Here is a 12,495-nt window from a genome sequence, read left to right as displayed (position 1 = left end):
GTGTGTTTCACATTCAAATGTAAATGATACACCGTTTTCCCACTGAGCCCTACTCAAAAGCACGGAATAATTCTGCCCTAAAAATGAATCACTACTGTGTAACAAAGGGTCCTGTTTTTTTCTGTAAGGCCTGAATAATAAAACTGTAAGGTGGTGGGAGTGCAGGAAGAAGGAGGGAGGCAGGACCTTCCCTCCACCACAGGACCTGGCCCGGCAGCCGGGTTCTTTCTCCACCACAGTGATCCTCTGCCTCCCCAGGCAAACCCCGAGCCCTCTGGGGAGTCGTTCACTCTGCGTTTCTCATTGCCTGGCTGGATACCTATTTGCAGAAATGCCAAGCATTGTCAGCTCCAAACAAAAGGCTTGGGGAGCAGGTCTGCTGAACCAAACACCCCTACTGGGGGGGAAAAAAAAAAAAAAAAAAAAATCAGGTCATTGGAGGATGTCGGTTTGTTGTGGCTCTTCATCTATAAATTGCAAATTATATTGCGAATTAATTTACCTTTCCAACCCTTTACCTCAAAGGATGCTTATGAAGTACTATAGCAAGCGCTGTTGAAGAAAGGCCAGGGAGGGAATGTGTGCGCTAAATATGGCCTAGGGGCACATATTTAAGAGCGTGTGTGTGGGGAAAAACTGCTGATTTTTTACATCAGCAAGCACCGTGCACCCTGTGCTTCGAAAGAGGCAGCGTCCACCTCACAGACTGCATTTTTTTTTTATGATATAAAAACAAAGGAACTAACTGAAGTACGGTCACGGAAGTAAGACCGGCTCAAGCCCTCCCGTATTTCCGAACTTTTTGAGGGTTTTACCCTGCGGCACCGGCGACCGTCGAGCCCCGCGGTGCCCGGGAGCGTCACGCAGCGCTGCCGGGGCGGCAGCTCCCCCCGCCGCCGCCCCCCCCCGCCCCCTCAGCTCAGCCAGCTCCGGCCCTGCCCCACCGACATTCACCTCGGGGGGGGCTGCCCGTTGCCCCCCGCCCCGCGCTCTCCACAGACGCGCGGCGCCGCCCTCCCCCCCCCCCCCCCTCCCTCTCGCTTTCCCCTCAGCTCCTCGCACTGCGCCTGCGCGGCGCCGCCCCTCCCGCTCCCGCTCTCCGGGGCGGGCCGCTGGCGTGGGGGCTTCTCGCGTGGGGGGGGGGAGCGCGGCGGCCGCCGCTCCGCCCCCCCCCCCCCCCCCCCAGCCCAGGTGATGCCGTCGGTGAGGCGGCAGCGGCGGCCGTTACCGATGGCGAAGGCGGCGGTGGGGTCCACGCCGCCTGGCCCCTGAGCCGCGCGGGGGGCAGCGGCCCCAGCGGCTCGGTTCCCCACCCTCCCTCCCCCGTCCTCGATGTCTCCCCCCGCGGCGTGGGGGCCCTTTCGCCGCCTCCCCGCCGTCCCGGAGGCCTCGCGGTCGTCAGGCCGTGGCTGCCGCCCCCGTCTCCCCCCGCCCCACGGCTGAGGGAGCGGCGTGGCCGCCGGGACCGCCCGCCGCGATGAAGGTGGAAGCGGGAGAGAACTCCATGATCAACCTGTCGGTGCAGCAGGTGCTGAGCCTGTGGGCGCACGGCACCGTCCTCCGCAACCTCACCGGTAACGGCGGGGCGTGGGCGTGAAGAGGAGGAGGAGGAGGAGGAGGAAAGGCTGGCCTTGGCACACGCGTGGGGGCGAGCTGCGTGGGTGGGTGGTGCCGTCGGGGTGCGGGGAGCCCCGCGGTACGCACAATGGAGGGCGTGGGTGTGGGACCGGTGCGTGGGGGGCTGTCTCCCCGCGTGTTGCACGTAGGGAGGGCAGGCGTGCGTGTTCCTGGGGCTGCGTGTGCGTGTGTGTGTGCGCGCGCGCGTGTGTGTGTGTGTGCATACGCCCTTCTTGAGTGAGCGTGTACATAACGCGTGTGTACGCTTGGGGGGTGGGGTTGCCCGGTGCAACGAGGGGGATCTGTGTGGGAGGACTCGGGGCGTGGGGGGGGGGGGGGGGGGTACCCAGTATCTGGTGCGCCTGCAGGAGCAAAGGAGCTGAGGATGTGAACGTGCTCGCTCGCTTTTGTGTGCATCTGTAGAAAAAAAAAAGGCTAATGGTATAGGAGCGAATTGATGGGCACCTGTGTGTGAGTAAAGGGTTGTAGAAAGCATATGCGAATGTATAAATATGTATGGGAGGCTGGGCGATGCTTGGGGGACTGTTTTGGGTAGTTTTATGGGGCTTTTTGGGGATGTATGCTCACTGGCTCTTGACAGAGCTATAAAAAAAAAAAAAACAACCGAACGAGCAAAATAGAGAAATGAACGTGAGAATCGGGGACTTCCCCCCCCCCCCCCCCCCCCCCAACTATACCCCTGGACAGTGAGAGCTGTGGGGGTTAATGAGGTGGCAGATATTTCGTGACAAATAGACTGTAATCTTAATCATCAGAGATCCTTAAAGACAGCTGTTCTGAAAAAAAAAAAAAAAAAAAAAAAAGCTGTGAAATAGAGGGAGAGTGTTAGCTTGCTTTGGCAAGTACAGGCTTTTTTCTGCTCAATCTCTTGCTGAAAAATGGGTGTGGAACTGCTGTGAGATGCAAGGCATAGAGTGGAGAGGTATATCTTCTGATTTCCAGTTCTGTCCAGGTCTAAAGAAAAGCATAAGCTTCCAGCTCTGAATAAGCAGGGATTTGGTGTCAATAGCAGAGATGTTATTGAGTAAATTCTTTCTGCTTGATATAGGGGTATATTAGGTGCTGACAGATTAGTGGAAAATGTGGAGTAAATACGGTGTTTCAAATATTTGTCAAAATTATTCTAATATTTATGAAAGAGTATTATGCTATATTTTTCCTCCCCCTCTGTAGTAATGATTGGTAGATTTTTATTTTTTTTAAATCTATTCAAGGTAGAAGTAGTATGATGAAGATAGAGGTGTAGCTGAAGTTGAAGCTGTAGCAAACAGAAAGCAATCATTTTAGGCTTTATTAACTTTCTTGTTCTTTTAACTTCCAGGATAGTTTTTAATGTAATAAAAAGGTTATATATTTTTTTTTTTAAATTTGATCTATGAACTTTTTAAGATGTGTGTCTGATGATTAAATTTTCCAGGTATTAGTGTGGTGACACACTAATACAAGTCATTTTCTGAGTAGCTGTTTTTGCATACTTGTTGTAAAAATACATCTTGTACTCTTAAATCCATTATGAACTTTTTCCTTTAACTTTTCTTTGTGACAGACATTGTCTATGAAGTTTTCCTTATTAAACATTACGCAACATAGGCATTTCTATGAAATTCAGTGCTGAGTGTTAAGCAAGCAAAACAGTTTGTTTCTCAGCACTTTTGCAATGCAATGAGGGGTTGCACAAGGTATTTTTAATGTGGAATGTTTTTTCTTTTTAATTTAAAGAATATGAAAAATAAATATTTATCTGTCAGAGTATTGTTAGAGAATATGTCGGTGTCAGTTGTAGTTACACTACAGTTTCTGAATTAGTGCTTAAATGCAGGTTGTCCTTATAGCCATAACTTGTAGCGCTGAATGTTCTTATGTAATGTTGTTGACAGTTAATAACTTTAACTGGATTTAAAATCTTCTATATAAGATACACTGTTACCAATTGTATCTTAAGAAATTGTTTTTAATATAATAAATTATATTAGCAAATAGCTGTTACTAAACTTACGTAAACTCTTCCTGAAATACTAAAGTAAACTTTGTTCAAAACCAGAAATTTTGTTTCTGTTTTTTTTCATGCTAGGAAAATATGTGTGAATGAGTTTGATTGTTTGACTACTTATTTCATTCCCTTTTGCATCTTTCTAAAGTATAAGGAGAAACTTCTTCACCATACTAGGAAAATAAATATGTATACATTAATGGTCTTTAAGACTGCTTTGTGTTTATTTCTGGACTTAAAGTTGTCTAGACTTGGCTTTTATGTTGCATGGGTAAAAATTTATCTTCTTTAGATAATCAATGTTGATTACGTTTGTGCAAAGTTGTAAAATTTTATCAGCATCCTTCTTAAAACCATGTTCATTTTCTAAAACTTTCAACAGGGACATGATATGAACTCTAGCCTAAACCAGGAATACTTCAAACAGTAATCATTTAATTTTGGTGGGGTTTTTTCCCCCTTAACAAGAAGCTGAACCTTATTTTAATACCATATATCTGCTTCAGGTTCAACATAAAAAAAAAAAAAAATCCTGTCTTTCACATATGGCCCAAAATACCCAGGAGACCACAGACAATTTAATTCCTCCCACATATACATCACGCTTGTGTGATAGCTAAAGCTGCAAGCACTGTTCTTTGTAGCTGAACCCAGGCCCACCAGCATGATATACTCGGCTTCATATCTTCCTGCCTTCACTTGGGAAGTGGAGATGAGGTTCGAGTAAGCATGGGAGAGGTGGCTTTTTCTTGCCCTGTTTTACCTCCTCCAGAAAATCCCAAGAACAGCCCCTTTATGTGAACTGATAGGGATTTAGAGTTAGTGGTAGACCAGGGTTTACTACAACAAGTCAGATAATAGCTGAATCGGAACTGAAAAAAAAAAAAAAAAATTAAAAAAAAAAAAATCCCAGTTTGAGTGCCTGTTAAAATAAATAATTTATTTAAAGGCTACTTCCACAAGAACTTAGCAATATTTCCACTCTTTCTCTAACCAATGTTGATGTCTTGTTTACATCTAGTTATTGTATGTTCCAAAGGTATAAGCTTATGGTCTGAGCAGGATTTATATTAGCCACTGTGGAGGTGGGGGGGAGAATATCATTTTCTCTGTGCAGATGAATTCATGAAAAACCCAAAGCTTGTGGAGTACTGTATGACTTCCAAAGTCAGAGTCATCTTCCTTTTCCTCCCCACACCCCAGTGTCCTAAGGTGATGAGCTCAAGATTCTACCAACTGCTTTTATACACTTTGAAATAAAAGTCTGTAATTTTCAAGTGCTGGACAATAATAACTCCTGAATTTGTCAAAAGTGAACATTTGTAAGAGATTAGGGATGTTGCATAGAAGATGCTTCTTGTCTGTTATGTTTTTTTTTGCTGAGCTCCATCTTCTACTCATTTGTCCCTTACCCTGTGATGTGAGAGGACTAGTCTGTAATTTATGATTTAAATGCTCCTCAGCAAGTGCTTCTCTTCTACTCAATGCGGCAAAAACATTAGCATCTCCAAACAACAATTTGACTGTATAGTCCTGTTAACTTTGAAAGTACCAGTTAATACAGTAAGGAAAGGATCCAGTGATGAAGAAAATACTGTAACATGTAAAATTACATCTGCAGGTATGATATACTGTCATTTCTTCATCTGAGTGCTTCGAGTGTATAGGTCTATAGGAATATAACATTATACAGTTTCTTAATTCAAATTTCAATGTGTGCTACCTTGTGAACTTAAATTAGTTTCTTTATATTCACAGCATAGATACTTATTGCTTTGACCTAACTGTAGCTACTCCAGTGGTAGGCTGGGGACATAGATTAGAATCTTCAGAGAGATACTTTATTTTGGAGTTACCAGTCTTGATTTAGGAAATGTTATAGGCAATCATTATTTATCTGGCAAAACAAACTAAGGACTAGAGGAAAAGAAAAAGGCTGAAGGTGAAGGACTGAAGAGGTTCTCCATATTTACTGAAGCTGAGTGGCAGTAGGACAGCATGTTCATATGTACAGATAATATTTGAAAATGCTAGCATTTATATGATTTTGTGTGTTGACTTTTCATTTTTTATTTGCCCCAGATGAAGCTGTTGATAGTGTGCAACTTCAAATTTTGATAAGATGGAAGCAATATGAATGTTATTATAAACAGTGGCATGCTTTAGAAACTGCTTTTATAATCTTTAAGGTTGTGTGTGCCTGCACTAATGTATGTATAATGTATACATATAGCACATAAGCATGATTTATCTATGAGGTGTATCTGATCTGTATAAATACCTAAATTAGCAAAGTAGTACTTTAAAACTGAAGTGATAGGGCATGAATTAGAAGTTATTTAAGCCTTGCAGCTTTTTGGGTATAAAAAAATCCCCACACAAGTCAATCCAGTGGAAATGAACATAAACTGAAAATAAGATTTAAGATAGTGCTTAAGTGCTGGGAATTTTAAATAAACCTGAAAAATGGATCTCAGTTGTCCTTATTAGAAAAGCTATGTCATCTGTGCAGTGGATTGGATGTCACTGTGCTTGGAAGCTACTAAGTACTGGATCTTTCCTAGTCCTCCATGTTTCTTGGGGAAATGTGGAGTTTTCCTAAAATCAGTTGTGTTTTAGCTGCTTAAAGTAATTTGGATACACTGAAAATAAGCTCTGAAACTTTCTTAGGGTCAAGCAAAGGAAGCTGGGATGGTTTTTTAAAGTTTTATTCTATTCATGTCTCTTTAGGGTAGCTCTATGGAGGGCATGAGTAAATAAACTGAGGCTAGGTTAGTATTTGAAGCTCTCTGCTAGGTTAAAGCTAAATCATTATTACCATACCAGCAAAGTATTCCATATGTGCAGGTCATATCATCAGAAGAGCAAGCTAATTAGGATAGCCACATAAAGATTGAAATTTTTTGACAGTGTGCTTTTTTTATCAATGTAGCAATGATGATCATGTAGGTAAATTTACACCTCCTAAAGTATCAGTCAGTATATAGAACATAAATAGTTGTACCAGCTGTTCTTAAGACACTTCAGTCTCATTTCCTCCTCCTTATAGGTATTGCAAATCTTTCAACTACTCAGTTATTTTTGAAGAAGCAGTCTTGACCATTTTTGTTCAGAGGTCCCCATTCTCTATTTTCTAGTGGCATCTCTCAATGTTATCCCCAACTCATTCTTTGCTTCCTTCAGTGTTACTCCAACATACTTTTTTTCTGAGAGTCATCTCTCATCATGAATCTGGAGTTAGATGATACTGAATTTTGTAAAACCTTGACATCTTTCACTCAGGAAAAACCTGTGCATGAAGTTCTCTGCCCTCAACCTGTCAGGATAAGAATGACTGGATTGCTCTCTCAGTTTATGGAGCTTGAAGACTTATAGTTTTCTTAAAAGATTGGCTGTCCTTCTTACCTTGTTCATCCATGTTAAACAGCTTACTCAGTTATCTTTGTCACTGGCCCAATTAATGAGTAGAAGTAAATAAGTAAATGTCGAACTACCAGTCATAAAAAGAATAAATAGAGGAGAAAAAAGGATGACTCTTCCTGCCTTTCCTAGGGAAGGTGCTCAAAAGCAATTTGTTTCAGCTTCTTGGCCTGAGGTGATGTTTTAATGAAGTGAGGTAGTGGTTTAACAAAGTGGATGATACCTATTCAGGAAGATTAAGAAAATTCTTAGATTTGGAAGAATCGCTCATAAATATGGAGTCTCTTACTAAATGTGTAGTCTATAGCCAAAGAACAGGAAACACTTATGTGAAATAGTCAATTGATACAGTTCTCTGAATTATGGATTTTTCAGGTATTTTAATAGCTACCTGAACATGACAAAGATGACTGTGATAGAAGGTTCATAAATTGTAAACAGCTGTGACTTTGTATATTGTGGAAGTTTTCTGAAAGTTGCTGTTTTCCATTGAGTCCCTCACTGGAAAATCCAACATTGCAAGAGAAAGATGTGATCTAAATCAATGATTAAAAAGCTTTGTGTGATCATTCTCAAATTCTTTAATATTGGATTTTGAAATGCTACTCTTGTATGATGATTAGGTAAGCTATCATCCCAGAATACTTGAGTAGTATGATTATTCCTTTTTCTTTATTTTGTATCAGGATGCAACAGTATACATTATTGTCTATTCATTGCTAATAACAACCATTCAAAAGAAAAAAGAAAAGTCCAATAATTAATGTCTAGGAAATTAGAGGTATCTTGGTACTGAGGGGAGATGCTAGCATAGTTCCAGCCACAAGATGAAGTGGCAGAGTTGTTTCCTGTTCAGGGGAGACTTTTCCTTCTCTTTTAAAATCCAGTTCTTGTTGCAGCGGGTGAGACTCTAGCAAGAATGTGTGTGAGGGGAGGGGAAAGACAAAAAAACCCTTCCAGTCTCTCTGCTCATAGCTTGTCTAGTAACTTGGCAAAGAAAAGCTTTTCAGCTAATTTCATTTAACAAATTTAGGTATGTAAATTAGTGGAGAGTGGGTAATCTAGAGCATATGTACTTGATGGAGTTGCCCAAATAAAAACCAACTCCAAATAGAAGATGATCTGTAAGTAATTTGCCAACTTACAGGATACAGACAGTTAACTCCACTGCTTGCTGTGACCCTTACCCTGCTGCCTGCCTTCTGCAAACAGGAGTATCACAGGCCTGTGTCCCTAACCCTTCTGTTCCCACCTGTCACTTCCCCCTCCCAAATAAACAACGTTTAGGTCCTTCTTCCCTCTTATCTTCATCTGGGCATGAAGGTGTTCCTCCCTCCAGTTCCCCTCCAACTCTTCTGAAGTCAACACCTACAAGTTTTAGCATCTATGGTTGGTTTGACAAAATTATAAGCTATTATGGATAATTTATAATCAGAAGGTAGGGGGTCACTGCAGGTATGTGTAATACTACCTGTATTTCTTGCATCACTGACTTTACAATGCTGTTGACTTGGAAATCTAAGCCTCTGTGAAGTGATGGTTTATAAGTGGTTTCTTTAAATGCTACAGCTGCATTTGTGTGGAACAAGAAGTATTTCTGGATGTTCTCTAATTTCCTTTAAAATGAATTCAATATGTGTGTTGCTTTTAAGGAGTAGGGGAATAAAGTGTGTACCAAGACTCGAGTTTATATTCCTTTATCCAACAGGACATTTGGGACTGATTCTGTTCTCGTGTCTCCTGCCTTTATAGTGAGGGGTGATGCTAAATTTCCTTGAGCCTTATTTGGAATGTAAATAAGACCCAAGATAGTTACTCACTATGCAGCTATTTTGTTGTGTAAGGGTTTGTAAATATTTTTGGTTTCTTAGTTACAGGGGAGTAGTTAGCCTTCCCATAGTCTTTCATTTTCTTCAAAAAATACAGTAGTCCTAATAAGGTTTCTTAAGACTGGAAATCTATTGCCTTTTCTACCTGGCGAGCTTCAACAGTGACTACAAACACTGATTTCCTAAAAGGTGATCCAGTGCCTAGTAAACCCTGTGGAAATGACAGGGAATGATGGTATCTAAGAGAGTCAGATTCCAACAGTGTTTCTTGGTCTAGTTTCAAGCTTTTCAGCTGCAGTGATGTTTTAGGAGAGAAGGACTGAAAATGCAGCTTTCAGTGTACTGGGACTGTCCCTCAGATGCCTTTGCATACAGACAATATCAAGAGCTTTGCTTCTCCCTGCCCCATAGCATATCTGCACACTGGCCGTTTACTGTATAATAAGTGGCTGCTGAATAGGCTGCCATAATCGCGGGTCCCCTCTCACCTCAAACAACCGAGTCTTCTGTTCTTGGGCTTCTTGTTAAATGGGGACAAGTTTGTCTCATTCTGATGCAGTTTTATGAAATCAGTTGATACCTGCCTGAATTCAGTATTCACAACAGCACACCTTCCAAAAATTCGGTTTTAGACTGTGGAAGAACTGATGGGACAATACGAATCTATGCAACGTTGGCGTAGTTATGGAGTGTTTGGCAATCTTAGAAGCCTGCAGTTGCCTTCTTACACAAGAACCAAGTGTTTTCTTCAACTGCAGAATTGAAATATCTATTCGCTGAGTCTGTCACTGGGGTATCAGGTTATCTTCAGTAATATTGCAAGACACCCTCGCTTTTCCCTGGTAGTTGATATTTCATCTCTTGCATCCATTTTAGTCAAGAGAAATTAAAGTTTGGGTCAAGAATGTTGTTAGCACTCTGTCCTGATGATCTAGGCCTCTTTTTTACTCAATAATTTGCATACCAGTATAATCTTAGTAGTATGAAAATTGTGTGACAGACTTAATTGCAGGAAAGGGTGCTGTGTCCAGAAAATAAGTAACATCTCCACTACAGTATTTACTTGCAAACAAGGCAGAGCATCCTCTTCTGTGTAAGAACAAGTTATCTTTTGAAATGATGCATTCAGCATCACATTCACTGGCCAGCAATTTAGTTTTGTGCTTCTCTGAATAATCTGGAAGATGTGCTCAACTGCATTACTGCAGAGAACTAAAATGGAAGATCCAAGATACGAACATAGTATCTTTTAGGTTTGAAGGTCTTCAGGGATCAACATCCGCAAGCAGTATTTTTTTGTTTGAGCTGCTAAGTATTTTTTAAATTAGCTAATTGGGTCATATTTCTGCTCAAATGACTGATGTGTGTTAAACTGCAATAATACAGGCTCACCTCATAAACAGTAAGTATCCTGCTGTTGTAAGGAAGCTGTTGGGTTTTTTGTTGTTTGGTTGTTTTTTTGTTGTTTGTTTTTGTTTTTGTTTTTTTTTTTTTTTTTTGACAGGGAACTGCAGCAAAATTCTGAATTAGTGACAGTTTCATGGGATTATGTCAGTTGGGAAAATGTGCCCCAATTTGCTGAATTCTGTGTCGATATATGCCTACCATAATTGACTTCAATATATATATATATGTGTGTGTGTGTGTTTTCCCTTTTGTTGCATTTCACCACCCTTTTGAGTTATAGTAAACATTTTTAGAAGATTACCACCAAGTGAGAAAGGTTCTTTGATTCTTATGTAGCTTCCTTGGTGGTTCCTGCACTTTTATTTGAAGGTAATGATCACATCTGCCATTCTTCAGAGAAATGTTTGTACTCTACACATTCTAATGATCTCTTGTGCTTGCTTAGTAATTTAAATAATAGTGACTACCTGTCTCTATGAAGTTCTGTGCTAAGCAATTCAAAGGAAGGAGTTAGATGTGTTAAAATTTATTGTTAAAATTTTAGTGTTTTTATCTGTGCCTTTGAAGCTAATTTGATAGAACACTATTACAGCTCCTGGGTAGGTACACTGAAGTCTTTAATCTCAGTTTTCCCATTTGATGTTACCTGATGATGACTCTTCTTGTAAAAAACAAAAACGAAACCAAGCAAAAACACAAAGCAAACCCAACCCCCCCCCCCCAAAAAAAAAAAAAAAAGAAAACCAAACAAAAAAAACCAACCTCAAAACAGTTCTTGACTTTTTCCTGGTTCAGTCTTTGTTTCGGAGATTATTTCATTCTACAGAAGTAGTTACAATACCTACTAAGAAATTGCAATGAATTTTGTTTAAAGAAAACATCAAAAATGATGGACTTATTATAATATTATATCTGAATTAAGAATTGTGCCAGAATCCTTTTTATAATTTTTTTGATCATAACAGAGTTTCTACTTTATGAAATACTGTTAAAAGGGCGAAAGTGTCTTGAGCCATATGCTGATGTTGTCACATTGATTCCTTATTGCTTTTCTCTTACTGTTAATTGTATGCAATGTTTTAAAGTTTCTTACTTGTAAACTTCTTGTCTCAGAAATATTAACCCTTTATTTGACTGCTTTCTTTCAGAGATGTGGTACTGGGTTTTCCTCTGGGCTCTCTTCTCCTCTCTCTTTGTCCATGGTGCTGTGGGAGTATTAATGTTTGTGATGCTGCAGAGGCATAGGCAGGGGAGGCTGATCTCTGTCATTGTGGTCAGCATTGGATTTCTGGGTTCTATAACTGGAGCAATGATAACCAGTAAGTCTGTCTTTTGGGGTTTTTTTGTTCGTTTGTGTGGTTGGTTGGTTGTTTCTGTTTGTTTATTTTTTATTTTTTCGTATTTTACATCTACTTCTACAAAGAAAAAACCTTTTTTCTTAGCAATTTGTTAATTGCTTATTAAGAATTTTGCCTTAGTTATATAGCTATCCTAATGATAATGACAGCTGAGTTGCTCTTCTACTGTGTAAAGATAAAACTACTATAAATTGTCAAAGAAGTGCAGGAAATCATTCTTCTCTCTCATTTCAGAAATGTTGAGTACCAGGCTATTCAAAAGGTGTACACTTAGCAGCTAGTTTGGGGGGGGGGGGGGGGGGGGGGGTGTCAGGAAAAGCAGTCCTGTCCTACCATAATTGTTGCAGATTTTTCTTGCCAAGGAGTTCTGATCGAGATCACCTCTTAGTTCCCTTAAAGCCATGAGTTCCTGATTCCATTGGTTGCAAGGCTGAGTTCCTGCTCATTTCCTTGGGCCTGCTGGGGGTTTTAAAATTGCACCCAGATAGGATGTTGCTCTTTTAAAAGAAATAAATGTGCAATGTACTGACTTACAGCCAAGAAAATTCGTTTGTTTGGAGAAATTACACTTGGCTCATGGATTTGAAAGAACTTCCCAGTCTTGCCTTGGCCATGTTACTTTCTACTTCATTTAGGAAGGAGAGGAAGGTCATTAGATCTCTGCCCCCTCCACCCCGCCCCCTCCCCCGCCCCCCCCAAACGTTAAAAAATTAAGCTGCACTGTTTTGCTAGCTAAAATGTTCTTTGGCAAGGACATCTGTTACAGGGTTTCTTATGGTGTTATTCTAATGCCTACCACTCCAGATACATTTTAGACATTTTTTTACTTCTTGACATTGTATCCACAGATAAG

At 40.9% G+C, this 12,495-nt stretch overlaps 1 protein-coding gene across 2 annotated transcripts in view; it reads left to right on the top strand.

Moving 5' to 3' along the window:
- The first annotated feature begins 1,091 nt into the window (after positions 1 to 1,091).
- TMEM170B (transmembrane protein 170B) overlaps positions 1,092 to 12,495 on the top strand; it is a 58,805-nt gene continuing 47,401 nt past the window's right edge. The window contains exons 1-2 of one of the 2 annotated variants that reach the window (XM_042806648.1): positions 1,092 to 1,574; positions 11,433 to 11,603. In XM_042806648.1, the coding sequence (XP_042662582.1) occupies positions 1,478 to 1,574; positions 11,433 to 11,603 (268 nt within the window). In that variant the 5' untranslated portion in view covers positions 1,092 to 1,477. The remainder of the gene's footprint in view (positions 1,575 to 11,432; positions 11,604 to 12,495) is intronic. The other variant, XR_006166872.1, reaches the window with a different exon arrangement.

The sequence above is a fragment of the Tyto alba genome, unplaced genomic scaffold (genome assembly GCF_018691265.1).
Source record: "Tyto alba isolate M040663 unplaced genomic scaffold, T.alba_DEE_v4.0 Super-Scaffold_48, whole genome shotgun sequence".
In the NCBI taxonomy this organism is placed as follows: Eukaryota; Metazoa; Chordata; class Aves; order Strigiformes; family Tytonidae; genus Tyto; species Tyto alba.
Note: the sequence above shows the minus strand (reverse complement) of the source record. Positions and strands in the feature narration are given on the sequence as shown.